At 41.5% G+C, this 17,699-nt stretch overlaps 1 protein-coding gene across 3 annotated transcripts in view; it reads right to left on the bottom strand.

Annotated features, from left to right (window-relative positions):
* The window catches only part of STX18 (syntaxin 18), a 118,075-nt gene extending 101,921 nt beyond the window's left edge, over nucleotides 1–16,154 (bottom strand). For all 3 annotated transcript variants that reach the window (XM_032254184.1, XM_032254181.1, XM_032254182.1), the window contains exon 1: nucleotides 15,890–16,154. In XM_032254184.1, the coding sequence (XP_032110075.1) occupies nucleotides 15,890–16,057 (168 nt within the window). In that variant the 5' untranslated portion in view covers nucleotides 16,058–16,154. The remainder of the gene's footprint in view (nucleotides 1–15,889) is intronic.
* Between the last annotated feature and the right edge of the window lie 1,545 nt (nucleotides 16,155–17,699).

The raw sequence follows: 17,699 nt of genomic DNA, 5'->3' as shown, positions 1-17,699 counted from the left end.
AGAGGGACTGGGGCTCATCATTACTGTGTCAGCTCAGGCACAAGATGATAGGGGTCCGAACCCCCACTGGTAGCAGCAGAATGGATGAGACAGAGAAAATGAGCAGGTGCTTATTCACTTAATTTATTTCCAAATATTGTGTACTGAACTGTGCTCTGTGCTGTGAGGGGAGTGGAACCCAGTGTCTATCTTCTTGGGCTTGATAATTAACTGGGTAGAGGAGGACAGGAAAAGGGAAAATGACTGATGTAACTGCAAAAATGGCAGTCAGGGTGGAGAAGCTGTCTGGTGAGCTCTAATTCTTAGATTTTTATTTATACAAGCTGGAACAACAAAATGTCAAAATGTAAACAGGAAAACCAATCCTCTATATCACTTCATGTGCACCATGGGAGATACTGATTTTTATTGCAGTTGACTCAATGGAAAAGTATAAAAGCAAATATGACTATATTGGTTGAACTGTACCAAGTAATGAATATTTTAAAAGACTTCTGAAGCCAGGCATGGTGGTATGCATGCATAATCCCAGCTACTCAGGAGGCTTAGGGAGAAGGATGCTTGAGCCCAAGAGTTTGAGACCAGCCTGGGCAACACAGTGAGGCTCTATCTCTTAAAAAAAAAAAAAAAAAAAAAAAAAAAAGACTTCTAAGAGAAGTAGAAGTAAGGTCTTTTTTTTAGGACTGAAATGTTTCCAGATTTCATCTTTTAACATAAGTGAAATATATTCACAGATTTTCAATCATTTACCAACAGATAAGTGTTTAGAAGCTTTAAAAAAATTCATCACCTCTCCTTGATAGCTCTTCTTTTTTCATCCTTTTCTTAATTTAATTTTGATTTAACTTCCTCTTGTCATTGCTTGCTTACAAATCACTGCCTCCGTGTCTGGAGTCAATTAGGGCTGTAAAATACCCCACGACGCCTTCATCTGGGGACCCATTTATATATATATTCTTATTTCAAGAGGTAGAGCTAGCTGGTAACTCCAAAAGTTTCCAATCAACCATCACATTCTATTCTTTGGAAAAATATGCTTCTCTCCACAGTGAGGAAGAAGACATCAAACTACGTATTTTGCAAGAATACTTCCTTTCCACTTGTATAAAGATGAATTGTGCTTTGGGAATTCACTTGCCAAAAAAGGGTTAAGTGTGGGTAATAAATGCTTAATAGCAATAACATTTTAAAAATCTTTCTACCAGTTAAAATTAAATGTAATTTCCTTATTACTTTCATAGAAACCCTTGAAGTTGAAGTATTTAACTAGCTTCTTTTACATCAAGTATTCATTATATAATTCCCTTTTAATTTTAGGTATACAAACTGTCCACTGACAGAATAAAAACACACATTTCCACTGAAACAACAACTGCAGAAGGAGAAGGCAGCTTGATTCAGAATCTGATAATGGGTTACAGATTCCATTTCAGTTCAGATTTACAGACAACATGCCAGAGTCATTTACCAGGTCATATTTGGAGGGAAAGTATGAATTGCCACACTGAGAGAAAAATCTGTGTGAGCCTAAAATATTTGACTTTTCCCACTGTAATGCTGAGCCTAAGGAAGAGAGGGAAAGAAAACAAAATTATGTGTGTGTGTGTGTGTGTGTGTGTGTGTGTGTGTGTGTGTGTATACCTTAAATTAAAAGGCAGTGATGATTTGCCCCAAGTGGGCACGGGGAAGTCTTTCCTTTGTCACTGTCTTTCAGTGTCACCCTGAGTGAGGCTGCAATGCTGCCCTGTCCATTGCTGGCTGGTACTAGCCTACTGGCTAAATCCATCCTAACCCCCAGGATGCTTGACATACACAAGGGAAAAATTCTGGACCTGGAGGGCAGACATCTAACCTGAGTCCTGGGCTGTGGATACAAAGCTTCAACCCAGTTCCCAAGCCACTTACTCTTTTCCAGCCCTCCCATCTCCTGCTGGGGCCTCCCATTAGTTGACCCTCTCAGAAGCTATAGGGCAAGGAAAGCCCCTATGCAGCCCATAAAGATCATCCTGTAGATGTGATCCCCAATACTGGGGGTGGGGCCTGCTAGGAGGTGATGGATCATGGGGGTTGATCCTTCACGAATGGCTCAGCGCTGCCCCCTTGATGATAAGTGAGTTCTCACTCGGTTCACACAAGATCTGGTTGTTTAAAAGGGCCTGGGACCTCCCCCTTCTCTCTTCTTGCTCTCTCTCACCATGTGACACTCCTGCTCCCCCTTCACCTCCTGCCATGATTGTGAGCTTCCTGAGGCTTCACAGAAGCAGATGCCAATGCCATGCTTCTTGTACAGTCTACAGAATCATGAGCCAAAATTAACCTCTTTTCTTTATAAATTACCCATCTCCAGGTATTTATGGCGATGCAGAAAATGAACTAATACAGGTTGTGTGGCTAAACTGGGCCTTTAGGATCAAGGCCCCTTTACCCCAGCTGTTGGGAGAACTGCCTGCTGCTGGCTCGCAGCCAAGTGTGTCTCAAGCAGTAGGAAGGTGCCTCACCCAACTCCAGGGCTGTTCCCTGGGAGAAGACCACAGACAATGGCTGGCCATGGCAGTGGCTAAAAAGCCCTGGCCCTTTGCCTCAACTGGGCAACTCTAAAAAGTCATTTCAGTTCCAGAGATCTCCACGGAACTGACTGTTTAATGAACAAATAAAATTAAAAACTGGCATCCCAACAACAGAAAAAGGAATTATACCTTTTCAAATGTCTATAATCCATAAGTTGGGTCTCCTTCCTTCTCAATGATTTTACTAATTAAAACCACAAATCTTTTTCCCTTTTCCCCAAAAGCATACCTCAACACTTACCTTTAAGAAATGCATGGTTACAAGGTAATTGCTGATTAAAAGAAAAAGTTTGGTTTAGAAGCAGCTGTATTTCCCCAAAAGCTAGTCATGCACTTTCAAATGTATAATGTATGCACCAAAATATGCTCCTAAAGAGAGTAGATGATGTGACAACACACTAAGGAGCAAATCCTCAGAGGCTTGGTCTGTGGAATGCCAAGTGGAGCACAGCTCCCAGGCTGGGACACACTTGCCACAGCATACCTGTGCCTGCCCAAGAGCTGGGGAGGTGGCAGGCAACCCAAGGGGCACAGCACGCATGTGCCATGACTACTCATCTCACAGCACCAGGGACGTCATCTTGGGAGAGAGCTTAACCTTCTGAACCTCAGTTGCTTCATGAAAAAAGGATACTAACTTGAAAGGATAGTCAAATAACTTATAAAGCTTTTTTAACACAGGGCCAGGTAGAGTAGGTGCTCAACAAGTGGCGGCCATTATCATCATTTATTATGTTTTAGAATAGCAACCAGAAAGCTAAGACATCAATGCAACATTTGTGGATGATTTTGTCACATAGGTTAAGAAAGTCTGTATGGGAAATCCAGCTGAGTTACAGGAAAATTACTCCCTTTACAAAAGATTTTACCACAGACTTCCTTTAAATAACCCCCATCCCTCCACTGCACATTTAATATAGAATTAGATATTGCTTACTCATAGCAGCTTTCTAATCAAAAGCTATTAATTCTCCATTTCCTACCACTGCAAATAAAAACTCATCTGCCAGGAGTTTTACTTGTTCTGTTTTGCTTTTCATTTCAAAAGTAAATATGGTCATTAAAGAAATTCTGGATGATAGAAGCAGAAAAATAAATCACCCAAGTCCCATCATTCAGAAATAGCCATGGTTAACATTTTGGTGTATTCTCTTCCAGTCATTACTTCCATGCCTAGAGTTTTCTGGGTTTGCATACATAGTTTTAATTGTAATTGGTTTGGGTAGTTATTTTTTTAAGCTAAGATAATAATGTAAGCACATATTAATTATATAATAATTCTCATGTCATGACATACTCTTCAATATGCCACATTTACCTAATAATTTCTCCATACTTGGCCATAATGCTGTAGTGTCTCTATGTAAAGCACTTGTGACAGCTGCCATCACTACCATCATCAAAATCATTATTATCATTATTATGTTATTAAGGCAGCTGCTGTTCTGTGAACATTTCTAAGGCTTTGTGAAAAAAAAAAGAAAAAAAAGAGATTGCTGCTGCTGCAAACTTTGGTTTCTTTCTTAGCTGGAGTGCAATGGCACAATCTTGGCTCACTGCAACTCTCCCTCCTGGGTTCAAGCAATCCTCCCACCTCAGCCTCCCAGTTAGCTGAGATTACAGGTGTGTGCCACTGCGGCAGGCTAGTTTTTGTTTTTTTTTTTTTGTAGCAATGAGATACTGCCATGTTGCCCAAGCTGGTCTCAAATTCCTAAACTCAAGTGATCCACCCACCGCGGCCTCCCAAAGTTCTGGGATTACAGGCTTGAAGCACCATACCCGGCCAAACTTTTAAACTCAGAAAGACTTCCCAGTTCTACAAAGTATGTCAACATTCATCTTCATTTTCTTCAGTTTTGTTTTTACAATTAAATATAGTCCACCTAGAAATTTATTTTAATGCATGTATGAGACAAGAAACTAAAAATTTATTTTTTTTCCTAAAGTGCTAACCAATTATTCCAAATCACTGAATAAATCTTCCTTTTCTTACTGATTTACAACACATCCTTTAGCATGGATAAAATTTACACACACACACACACACACACACACACACACACACACACACCCCTGGACTAATGGGTTTCACTAAAAAATTCATACATGCATATATTATTTTTTGGTGTTAAAATGTTTTAGTATACGTGCTGCCAAATCAAGCACTAAAGTAATAACTGATGTGTTGACAACACTTTTTCTTCCCTTCCATGTATACAATATGTACTTCTATTTATTGAAATCTTCTATATCTGTCTACGAAATTTTGCAGTTTGCTTCAACTAGGTCATTTACATTTCTTTTTAAGGTTATTACTAGAAACTCTTCTTGTTGCTACTATAAATGTTTCATTATATTTTAAATGGTCATTATTAATTAGATACAGGATCACCACTGACATTTGCCCACTAATGTTACACAAAGGCTCTCGAGGCCTCTGCAATCAGGCCATAAAGCCCCTCTGCGATTTCACACTGCTGAGTAAGAAGCCCCCACTGGCCTTGTTAGGCTGGTTTCCTTACTGTCACTGAGCACACGAGGCTCATGTTCACTATCCATCCATTTCACTTGCTCTTCAGGGCTCTGCTCCATGTCAAAGCTTTCCTAACTAGTCTGCCTCTAATTACATGCCTTTTTTATACTCATCCAGCACTGATAATAAATTCTAAAACATTTAATATTTTCAAATAATTTAGCAATAATTTTCCTTTTATCAACATTAGGACATTCAAATTTTTACATTCGAGAAAATATTAAACAGAAAACAAACTATATTTTTGTGTCTTTTTAAGAGGCTATGATAAATTTGAAAAAAATTTCGTAAAAAAATACTGTGTTTACTTAAAATACTAATAAACTAGAAGCAGCCTAAAGAGCTTTCAATAGGGGTTCGGGTAAATCAATTATTTGTTACTATTTTTAATAGCTGTGCAGCCAAATAAACTGATGGTAAGAGCAATATATACCGATATTTAAAAATTTCCAAAATATATTGTTTTCTACAATACTGTTATGTAACCCCTCTCCACATCCCCAAGAAAGAGGGGGACATGTAGAGAGCGATTACATAACCAGTATTGTAAAAAAAAAAAATCCTGATTTTATTTAATAGGAAAAAATGTCTGGAAAGTTAACCAGGATTTTAACAATGGCTATTTTCTGACAGTAGTACTAAATGTGAACTATTTTCTTCTTTATTCTGTTTAATGAGCACTTACTAATTTTATAATCAGATTTTAAAATAGCCAACTTCAAAAATGTGCCCTTCTGATAAAAGTCCATTATAAAATTATATAATCACTTTTAAATCAAATACATTTGTGGAAGCATATCAAATGCTAACTTTGGGGGAAAAAATCACCTAACTCTTTCGGAGACTCCAGGAAAATATCACAAGGTAATGGGCAGTTATCATTGCAAAAGTATTTTAAAATATATCCAGGGACTTCTGGGAAAAGTGTACTGAGTCATGCAACCATCTTATTGAAAAGGTCCTTAGGATCACCTAGTCAAAACCTCTCATTAAAAAAATCAGAAGAGTGACAGCCAGAGAGGTTAGGTGAGTTCTCCAAAATCACATAGTAAATCACTGGCAAAGGCCAAAAATATTTATAATTCAAAACTTATACTTTTTAATTCCTTTCTCAATTCCTGTGAGTTAAGATATGCTGTGGCCTGTTACTTCTCTTAAGACTACAGAATTTACTGCTGGAGAAAATATCCAACAAAAGGCAAGTGTTCATTTCACCAGAGTTTTCTTATCATTTGACTATAAATTAGAAATGTTACGATATTGTGAAATGAAAGATTCTCTCTCTTGGTTAAATACAGCTTACAAATTCCATGATAAGAACATTTTAACAAACAGACATATGTTAGATGGTGATAAGCAGAAGCTGGCAAACTTTATTATTCATAGACCGAGAATCTGAAAGTCTGTAAGAAACAAAAAAGTATTACCGAGTTTAAAATTTCAACTGTGCTGCAAGCTTTCCGTATCTGAGTTATTGGGTTAATTCAACATATCATACTTTCATTCCACTGGTTTACTCACTTTCTTTTAGAGGAGTTTTGAAGGTGCCTATTTTTAAGTCAATTTTAAATCTAAGATGTTTTAAACATAAAACAGTTTTCATGCCATAAGCTGTAATTAACATTTGCAGACATCACTGACACTTTACCCACCAGAGGGAGCCAACATGGATTGCCAGACAGTAAGAGACCTCAAACCAACTTTACATGAATTCATCACATTATTCATAACACAATCAATATTATAAAATCACTTAATAATATATTTCTATCCCCTGAAAAAGAGAAAAAGTAAATAAGATTGGGTACATAAAGTCCTTAACAGAATTCCTGACCTATAGAAGAAACTCAAAAATGATTGAGTTTCCAAAATTTGTATCCTTCTGCACATTAATTAATTAACTGGTATTCTGACTTATACACAAGTTGATGTGAGCTTGACTGACATCTGCCCTGACAGATGGTTCTAGCCTCAATATGTGGATAAATCCGGTTCTTGAGCCTACAAAATGAATCCAGCCCCTGATGGGAAGAATTCACTAAAATGTCACACTGAGAGGACATGTTTCTGTAGCCCTACCCTAGTACCCATAATGGCTGATCAACTGCCAACTCGAAGGTGAGGAAGAGGGGACTCTTTGACATACTCTGGATTCTTCTTGGAATGTAGGAAAAAATGAACCGAACTACCCCTGAGAATCATGCTTCTGTAACACGTGATGTAATCACTACCCCCAAGATGAGTTTCATTCAAAAATAAAGAAAGCAGAACTGAGAATAACAGAAGAGATCCTGGTATCTACATGGGCCCTCCTGAGTCTCTATCCCCTTGTACTTCTTGCTACCATAAGGCCTAGCCTAGTGTTTGTCCTATTGGTGAGAAAGGTTTCAATCTCCATACCACTGGCTGGGCATAGGTACATATGCACTGAGTATCTATTTTGTACTCAACTGTCTCCAAGGTCTAAATATGGCAAAGCTGAAGGATCCCACTGAGTTGCAACTATGTTCCAGGTTTATCAGGAAGCACTGCCACTGGGGAGTTATTTACCACATGTTGTCTTAATAAAACTCCAGTGTCCACTGGGGTCCTTGAATCTGTTCTCAACTATTTAGAATTGAGAAGAAGGCATGAATAACTGGCATGAACTTTAACCCTGAAAACGCTGTTATTGTAATCGTCTTCCATTTAATTTTTCTAACCAGAAAGCTGGGAATTATTCCACCTCCTCCTCTTTCTATTTCTACTAGTTAGTTAATAACTTTTACTAAGTTTGTGGAGTCTACCTACTAAATATTAAATACCCACTTCATCTATTTTCTCCCATCCAACCCTACTGTCACTGGCTCTTCAGTTTCACCTGAATTACTAGAACAGCATCCTACTTAGCTCTCGATGTCAGTCTTGTTACATTCCAAACCCATCATCAACACTGTGGATCATTTTAAAATACAAACACGATCCTTTCATGCCTCTGCTGCATAGCCCAGAGCATAAAATACAAACTGTTCAGCACCACTAACAATGCTCTCATCTAACAGTTGGCAAACTTTTTCTCTAAAGGGTCAGACAGTAAATATTTTAGGTTTTGCAGAACTTTGCAGGCTGTAATTCTGCTGCTGTAGCATGAATGCACCCTTGGCCGATATTTAAACAGATGAACATGACTCATTCCAATAAAACTTTATTTACAAAAATAGGCAGTGGGCCAGATTTGGCCTGTGGGCCAGTTTATGGACCCCTGCTGTAACCCATTCCGGCACAACCTCATCCCCTGACACTCTGACCCTCACCCAGGCCTCCTCCAGAAAAGGGCTCTAGTCACACCAGTCTTGCCTCTGGCCCCCACATTCCCCTGCTGTTGTGTGCGACTGCCTTTGCTCACATCCACCCTTTCTACCTACGTCTGGTGGAATGGTTTTTCTCCTTCAAGGCCCAGTTTGATGATCACTTTCTGAGGTCTCCACAGATTCTCCCCCAAAGAGATTTAGGTATCCTTTACCAATATTTTCAAAGAACAGGGACATATGCCTGAGTTTTTTTATGGCCCCACAATGCCTGACACACGAGATGTTCACTATTTATTGGGTGAAGGTATAAATCAATTATTGGATAAATATATTTTAAAACTTGCAGTCCTTCTAAGTCTTTGGCAAAATTCAGAAGTGTAATCCATACAAAGGACTCACAATCTCATGAAAATTCTGCAGTGCTGAGTTCTCCCTACAGTATACGCTCAGTTACTGCAATTCATAAAAGCACAGCATCATGAAGCTAAAAGGGGCCTTGGAGAGCATTAAGGCAGTGGTTTTTAAACTGTGTGTCTCTGGGCCCTCTGGTTGGTTTCTAGGAGTTCCTTGAGGAGAGGGGGAAGGGAGCAGAAGGGCAGGCTGGTGAATGAACCTCTCTCCCCAAACCTCTCATCCAGCTTTTACCAAAGCTGCTCCTTATTTCATGAGCTAAAGGGTTCCTGCCATATATAAAAAGAAATCTATAGGACTCAGCACATTTATGCTCTGTTCACAGCTTGCATTCTAAACCTCCACTGTTTCCCGATCCTACTTTCGTATGGTTTGGCCCTATCTCCTGTCCTTCCTGCCTCTCATAGACTCATTGTATCTGTTCCCTGATACTGCTTCTTTGAAATGCTCTCTCAACTGAAATCCCCTAACTACGATTATACTCAATCCTTGGATAAAATTTATAATCCCGGTGGTCCCAGCTCAACTTTGGGACCCAACACTGGTACACAAAGTCAATACTGCTTCAGAAAAGGAAATCAAGGAGGACCTGGGGAATCAATGCTAAAAAAGTTACAGTTGTCAATCATACCTGACTTGTTGCACTTCCTGTGTCTGCTTTTCCACTAGAGTGTAACTTCTTGAGGGAGGAACTGAATCTTAGTAATAAAATAAAAGGTACTATTACTGAATGTTTACTCCTAATACTTGACCAAGTATAAATGTGCATCAGGTAATATTCAAGAATCATGTGAAGACCACACAGCTTTAGAACTGCAGTGAGCCTTGGACAGAGATCACCTATTCCAAAAACTGAGAAAGACACAGTAGATTAACAATTATTCATTAATTGAAGAAGTATGTATTAAGCACCTGCATCCCTACACTGTTCTAGAAGCTACAGATTTAGTGCTACCAACACAAAGTTCTTCATTTTTAGGAAGTATTTATTCTACTAGACAATAAATAAATGGATATATGATATGCTAGGGGAAGGGACAGAAAAAGGATGCCACTTTACACAGGGCAGTCAAGGAAGGCCTCACAGAGGCAACATTTAGCCAGAGACCTGAGGAACTGAGAGATCAAGCCATATGGAATCTGGGAGAAAAGTGTCGCAGGTAGAGGGAACAACAGATACAAAGGTTCTAAGGGGAGAATGTGCCTGGTGCATGTGAGAAAATCAGAGGCCAGAGTTGCTAGAGTGGAGTGAGCAAAAGGAGAGGGAGGGGAGATGACGCCAGAGAGGTAACAGGACCAGATCACCTGGCTTTGGGCCACTCCAAGAACTTTGAATTTCGGCCAAAAGCTCAAGATAATCAATTCTTAAAAATAAGTAAACAGCCGGGCACTGTGGCTCACGCCTGTAATCCCAGCACTTTGGGAGGCCGAGGCAGGCGGATCACAAGGTCAGGAGTTAGAGACCAGCCTGGCTAACATGGTGAAACCCCAAAAATACAAAAATTAGTTGGGTGTGGTGATGGGCACTTGTAATCTCAACTACTCAGGAGCCTGAGGCAGGAGAATCGTTTGAACCCACAAGGTGGATGTTGCAGTGAGCTGAGATTGCGCCATTGCACTCCAGCCTGGGTGACAGGGCAAGACTCCATCAAGAAAGGAAAGAAAAGGAAAGAAAAGGAAGGAAGGAAGGAAGTTAGTTAGTTTAGCTTCCACAAAAGAATGTATTGTTAAGAAGAACAAAATCTCATCTGCATGCCTATCTGAAAATAGTTCCCAGCTATTCAGGATCACTATTACCTTATTTAGAATAAAAATGTCTTTATTCTACAAGAAATCTCTGCAGTTATCTAGTCCAAGCTCTCAGTTTTACTAATGTGGAAACTGAGACCCACAGAGATGATGTGAGCAGCCCACTTACTGGTAGACCTGGGGCTAGAACACAGGTTCCTGCTTTCCTGTCCAGTGCTCTTCAGGAGCCCCTGCTGCCTCTGCACAGCAGTTCGCTGCTTACAGGCTTCTTGGTTACCTGTGTGGTAGCTTCCCCTGACCCCTGTAACCTCTATAAGTCAGTAAGAGAACAGAATAGCTGCCACTATGCCACTATAAGGCATCTCCAGGCCTATTCTCACCCTAGAACCTGTCATTGTAAACTCCTGCATTTCGGCTGGGCGCGGTGGCTCACACCTGTAATCCCAACACTTTGGGAGCCCAAGGCGGGTAGATCAGAAGGTCAGGAGATGGAGACCATCCTGGCCAACATGGTGAAACCCCGTCTCTACTAAAAATACAAAAATTGGCCAGGTGTGGTGACAGGTACCTGTAGTCCCAGCTACTAGGGAGGCTGAGGCAGGAGAATCACTTGAACCGGGGAGGAGGAGGTTGCAATGAGCTGAGATCATACTACTGCACTCCAGTCTGGGTGACAAAGCGAGACTCCGTCTCAAAAAAATAAATGAAAATAAATAATAAACTCCTGCATTTCTAGTTTCTTACTCCCCACAGTGTTGAAGACAGCCAGGCAGGCAAGGTGAAGGCACATCAGGCACTGTCCGAGGCACTGTGAGGGATGTTTCTGTTGCTTTTGTTTGCCCAACATTCCTTGAATTCCCACTCCCAGACACAGCACTGCCTTTTCCATGGTTCTGGTGGGGTTACATAGTATCCAAGCCACTTACTAACCACAGACTGAGGTGGACATAGACCTGAACAATTAAGAAACATCCCTCTGGCCATAATGACTACTGTAAGAGAGAGCTTAGGATCAAGCAGAACCAATTAGAGTGCTTTCCTGGGGCTTTATGGATAAGAGCTAGAGAAAGAAGTTCTATCCCTGGATTTCCCAGTTACATGAGCTAAGGCATTTCCACTTTGTTCAGATTAGTTTACATTAGGTTACCATCACTTGCAACCAAAAGAACTCAGACTCATGCAGGCACCTGCACACCTTTTCTTATTTCATCTAACAACTTTATAAGATTGCCATTACTCACTCTATTTCAGACTAAATAGAGTGAATAAATAAGGCAACTGAAATTAGGTAACTTCCCTGATTTCATATAGCAGGTAAGAGGCATTCAAATCCATGTCTTTCTGCCCCAAGTTCCATTCAATATGCAGAATTAACTCAAGAAGAAGAAACTCACCGCTATTCAGAAACCAAGGGAATTCTGGTTTTAAAATTATAGGAGGATGTAGGGGGGAGGGAGAGAGCAGCATTAAACCAGGTCAAAGGACCTGGCTTCTACTTCTGGCTCTGTCCTATGACCTCAACTGCCATGACTCTGGGCAAGTCATTTCATTTATTTGGGTGTTAGATTTCTTACCTATTAATAAAATGAACTCGAGGTCCTTTTGAGTGCCTAAAAAAAAAAAAAATGGGTCTGCTCTAAGCATACAGATTCTACTTTTACTATATGCCACGCAGATTTCAACTTGAATTGGTAATGGCTCCTGGGGCACAATGTTGTAAAGGATTCTGAGCTATAGGGATCCACTAAGAAATTAGCATTGGCTTCCATGATCACAGGGAAGAAGAGAAAGTAACAGCTGCATACCTGCCACACATCTGCCATCACTGAAAGAGTTTCACATTGACAAAGAAATGTCACTCTCTTTTACAAACGCAGACAGTACTCTGCAGCACCACTGATTCGTCAGCACCTGTACAGGATTTTCACTCATTCCTCATGCACTTAACTTGGCTCCCTTTACAAGCAAGGAATGGAAGTGCAAGAAAGCTAAGTGGTTTGGAAAATATAGCTTGGTGCCACTAAAGAAACATGTCTAAATGGCCTACATGAGGAGAGGGGAGGTAGTTGAGCGGAACAATAATAATCAGTCTGGTTCCTTAAAATATATATATATATATATATATATATATATATATATATAGACTATGTGAGTAGGGTAACTCACAAGCTACCCAACTTAGCTTGTGAGTTAAGTAGGGTATTATCATGTCTATTTTATAGAAATGGAAAATGAGAGTCAGGCTTGCCCAAGTTCACCCATTTCTAAGTACAAGAAGCCAGATTTGAACCCAAAGCCCAGGTCTCTTTCCAATCCCACAGTCCTCATTAGTCCCACACTTCAAATGAGTTAACTAATCAAATTCCCATTGTAGAGTGACATATTCATTATTATTTGGAGTTGTTCAAATAATATAAGTTCCTCTCCCAAATAATCTGAAAAGTTGTTACTCTCCATTTGTAATTTAATGGGTAGACATGCATTTGAGTATACACAAATTTAGCAAAACTGAGCATAAAAGTTAAATGTTTAAAAGAATGATGCAGAAGAAAGCAGCCTGTTGGTGGGAGGTGGGGAGGAAGATTTAGTTTCAATGCAATTTTATTAAACTTAATATAGCCTTTACGACAATTCGGTGAGATGGAAATCTGGCACCAGGCATATATTTGAGGAATGGAATGGAAGAACAGAAATTGAGCCAGACAAAATGCATCCTAGAAGTGACAGCAAATGCTTCGAGGAAGGCACTTATTAACAGGCATACTGTATCTTACTACTTAGGGTCTGACAATCAGGGCTAAACCTGAATCAGAATATGTGCTTCTGGTATTGACCAGACTTTTCTGTATAAGGAATCCAGGCCAAACAAAATAACAGCCAAACTTTTGACACATCTAACTGTAGTAAAAGCACAGGACATCCATCAATAGTTCTTCTAGTTAAACTTTCCACAAGAAAAGATGGGGAGTGGGAAATGGTTGCAAGTATAGGAGATAACACACAAAGCAATGACAACAAAATCAAAATTGCTTAAAAGAATGTATGTTTCCTCCAGGTCAGGGGGACCGTGTCCCTGAACAACATAGCCCATACACTCACTTAAGGTGATGTGACACCTACCCACATCAATACATAACAGAATTGGAAGTTTCACTGTCATGTGGTCCAACCCTGTGACATATGGACAAAGTTCTTCTCAAACATCTCTAAAAAGCAGTCATCACTCTGTTTAATTACTTCTAGTGACAGGGAACTCAGCACACTAAGGGACTGTTACTGTTACTGTCCCTGAGGCCCATAAACTCAAAAGCCTAAAACACATTTCACCACTCAGGGAGAGGTGGAAGTGATGACAGGGCTCTCCAAAGGGCTTGCCAACCCAACTGTTGCCTCTAGTCTCTCCAATTCCCAAATCCCCCCTTTCCTTGAGCAGGACTCAAAATTAGCACAGTGCTAATAAATCAGTGGTTTCAGAGTTAGAAGGGGCCCTTCAAAAGACAATACTGTTATATTATACCACAGTTCTACAAAAGGAACCTCAGGAAGTGCTTGGGACAAACTGGGAGTATAGGGAGGGAGAATGTCCTGTTTCTCTTCCTCTCATTTCAACCTAGGAAGCTCCCACTCTGATGTGTTATATAGAGAGGATCAAGGTAGTTTTTTTAAAAGGAGGAGGAGGAAGAAAAGGACCATTCACAGGTAAATAAAATGAGGTCTTAAAACTTGCTTAATGAAATCATGTAGCTAATAGTTGCATGGTTCAGACAACAACCTGGTCTCTTGGCTCGCTTGATCTCTGGTGCTTTCTCTATCATATAACATCTGACCACCTACAAGGCCAAATTCAAACTCTGCAGTGATATACAAAGCCCTTCAAGATCTCCCCCTGCTGCCACTCTGTTCCAATTTTTAAGAGAAGTCCCACATTCCAGTCCCACTCAAATGTTTATGAACCAACTTATGTCAAACAATTACCTACCTCCACACCTTAGTGCACACTATGCTCTTAGCCTGAGATGCCCTTCCCCACCTTGTCTGCACTGAAACCAACTAATCCTCTTTCAAGATTTGTTTTAGGCATCATCGCCTCTATAAACCCTTTTCTGATCCTCAGGTAGAACTGACCACATTCTTCTTTGTGCCCTACACAACACTTACAGGGCTTTACGGGACTTGTTTTATTTCTATGTCCGTATCCTCCACCACTCCTTTTACATCCTGTTACTCTAACACGAGGCTGGTCGGAAGGTAAGTGCTTCATAGATGTTCATCAATGGGGTGAGTGTATTCATCTGGTCCAATCCCCTTTCTGAGGTTTAAGTATCCTTGGCTAACTGTCATTAATGCACACATGCATACATTCATTCAAAAATATATCTGAATGTCTATACAGTGCTAAGTGTATGCCAAGCAGAGGTAGATTTAGTGTGAAGTTAATGAAGCTTAAGCTTCACGGTCCCTCACTTCAAACTTTCAAAGCTCTCAATCTTTCTTGGCGGTTTTTATTTCTTAAAAAGAGGAGACAGAATTATATACTTTAGGCCCCACAAAAACTAGATCCCCCCTTGCTGTCACATATACAATAGGGAACAAGACAAACATCTCTCCTGTTGTGCAGTTTTCTGTCTCGTGGGAAAGACAGCCATTTGTTCATTCATTCATTCAACAAACATTTACAAAGCAATGCTGTATAAGTCATGCATTCTGAGATGAAAACAACACTGTCCCTTCCTTAACGAAAAGGTTCCTATTCCCAGGGAGATGAAGGAACACCTGCTCTGTCCACGAAACAGAAAATAGTTGAGATGACTTAACACTGTTTGTGAAAGATTATCCTAAACCTGTCTCAAGTGGAACTGAGTCCTACTTACTGCGGAGAGAAAGTGAAGAAAGAGTTCGGTTTAATACGGTTTTAATCTCAACTGGGGGTGGGAGGCAGGCAAGCAAACAGAACAGGCAAATACAGTGTAGTCAGTGCTTCAACAGGAAGCGAAGGACTGTGAGGAAGCTTCCCCTGAGTGCAAGTCTGTAGTGACGGCGATCTCATGACCTCAAAAGCCGCCCATGCACTTTCCAGATAGAGATTTCTGAGCGTCTCCTTCTTCGCCCCCTAAACCCCGCCGCCGAAGGAGAAATCCGTTCCCCAATATGCGTCCCCCTTCCTCAAAATAAGGCTGTTCCTTCACCCAGAAGCTGTTGGCTGAGGCCAACTCTACTGTCCTCCTTGGGGCCACCCTCTTCACACAATGCTTACGGGACGGGGTCTGGTTTGGCGACCGGGGTCCCTGTCGCAGGTCTGTCCCCTCCTCAAGCCGCCGTTTCCATAGCAACCAGCTTACCACTTCGCGGGCCCGGCTGGAGAAGTCGCCCTTGGGCCGGGGGCTCCGGCGGAACAGCTCATCCCGGCTGCCATCGACCCCGCCGCCCACTGCCACTCCCAGCGCCTTGTTCCGCGTCTTTACAGTCTTGACGCTGGCCCGGAATAGCAGCGTGATATCCACCGCCATAGCGACCCGCACCCGTAGCCCCAAACGGGACCCGCCCACGTCAGCAGCCGGCGACGGCGGCGCTAACCCGGCAGCTAGAGGACTGGTCCTGCCCCGCACGCCTTCCCCCGGCAACGGCGACGCGAGAAGAAAGGTTCCGGCCTGCGCCTGGCTACCGCGGCGGGAGGAAAACGGTTCCGGCCTAAGCCGGCGCGCCTAGAGGAGGAGGGACCCGGCAAGGAGCTCACGGGCACTCCCTTCTCCCGGCAAAGCTTGGAGGGTTTAGCAGCGCGGAGAGCTCAGCGAGCTCTCCTATGCCTGTTTGGGGCTTGTGGGCTCCGGCAGCATAAGGACCGGGAAGCTGGGAGGCTCCTTCCCTTCTGGTGGCTCCCTCACTGAGCCCTCACTGCGGGGGACGCGAAGGCGAGACCCCCTTGACCTTTGACTGCAAGGACTCACCTTGAGCAGGACAGAGGCACGTGGACGGCGACTCTCGGGGTGCAATAAGTGCTGGGACAGAGCAGGTGTGCAAGGCACAGAGCCAGAGGCCTTTGTTCTCCAGCCTTCCGCCAGCTCTTCTGTAAAGTGAAGCCAGCATCCTCCTTGGAGTTTACTGTGAAAATTAAATGAGCTGACGCGTGCTGTGTTTTGGTGTTTCTTGGCTCCTAGTAAGTGGCCAATAAATGGTAGTTATCGTTAATAATGTTATTATTATAATCACTCTTATTTGTGGTGAGGAAGAGGCTCTAGAGAGAAGGCGTCACCTATGCAGAGATTTGAAGGATGAATAGGAACTATAGATAGAGACAGAGGTGAAAGGGTGGCCCTAATGCGGCTGGATTCTGTTCATCCTTCATGCATAGTTTTCAAATGTACCATCTTGAGTCATAAACAATGACAAGTCAGTCAATGAGTTTCTTCTGCATTTTTGGTTCATGGTTCTGGGGTGTGTGTGTGTGTGTGTGTGTGTGTTTAAGATGGGGGTCTCACTATGTTCATGGTTCTGGGGTGTGTGTGTGTGTGTGTGTGTGTGTGTGTGTGTGTTTAAGATGGGGGTCTCACTATGTTGCCCAGGCTGGATTACAGTGGCTGTTCAAAGACGCCTTCCTAGCTCACTACTCACTGGAACCCCAGCGCTCAAATGATCCTCCCCCGCTCCGCCTCCTGAATAGCCGGGACTGTAGGCACGTGCCACGTTGCCTGGCCTATGGTTCAGTTTTAAATCAAAATCTCAAGTTTTTTTTCATAAAGAAGATGCACAAATAGAATATGTGTTAATACAGTGGTTTTAATGGTCATCAATATAAAACTGTTCATAATACTAAGATGTTATTTGCCTTTTCACTCGCATTTCCTCATGAGTTGTATACACTTGAGTTTGTTAGAAACTGTGTGTGATATTGCAACGAAATGAATGTAGAACAGCTGTTTTCTATTAAGCCAGACTTTTAAAAAGGTTTTCAAAGACATAAAAAGTTTTCGTTTTAATTTCTCATACAGTAAATGTTGATAATGTCAATATAAACAAAAATTGTTTACAGCCCTTAGCAATTTTTAAGTGTGCAAAAGAGTTGAGACCAAAAGTTTGAGAACCACTATGTTAAAGAAATAAAGTTGATCAGAAATAGATGTCAAGAAAGTATATATTTACCAGAAAGGAGGA

Source organism: Sapajus apella, unplaced genomic scaffold (assembly GCF_009761245.1).
Source record: "Sapajus apella isolate SASKATOON/1434 unplaced genomic scaffold, GSC_monkey_1.0 scaffold85, whole genome shotgun sequence".
Lineage (NCBI taxonomy): Eukaryota > Metazoa > Chordata > Mammalia > Primates > Cebidae > Sapajus > Sapajus apella.
This window is presented reverse-complemented; position numbering and strand designations above follow the sequence as displayed.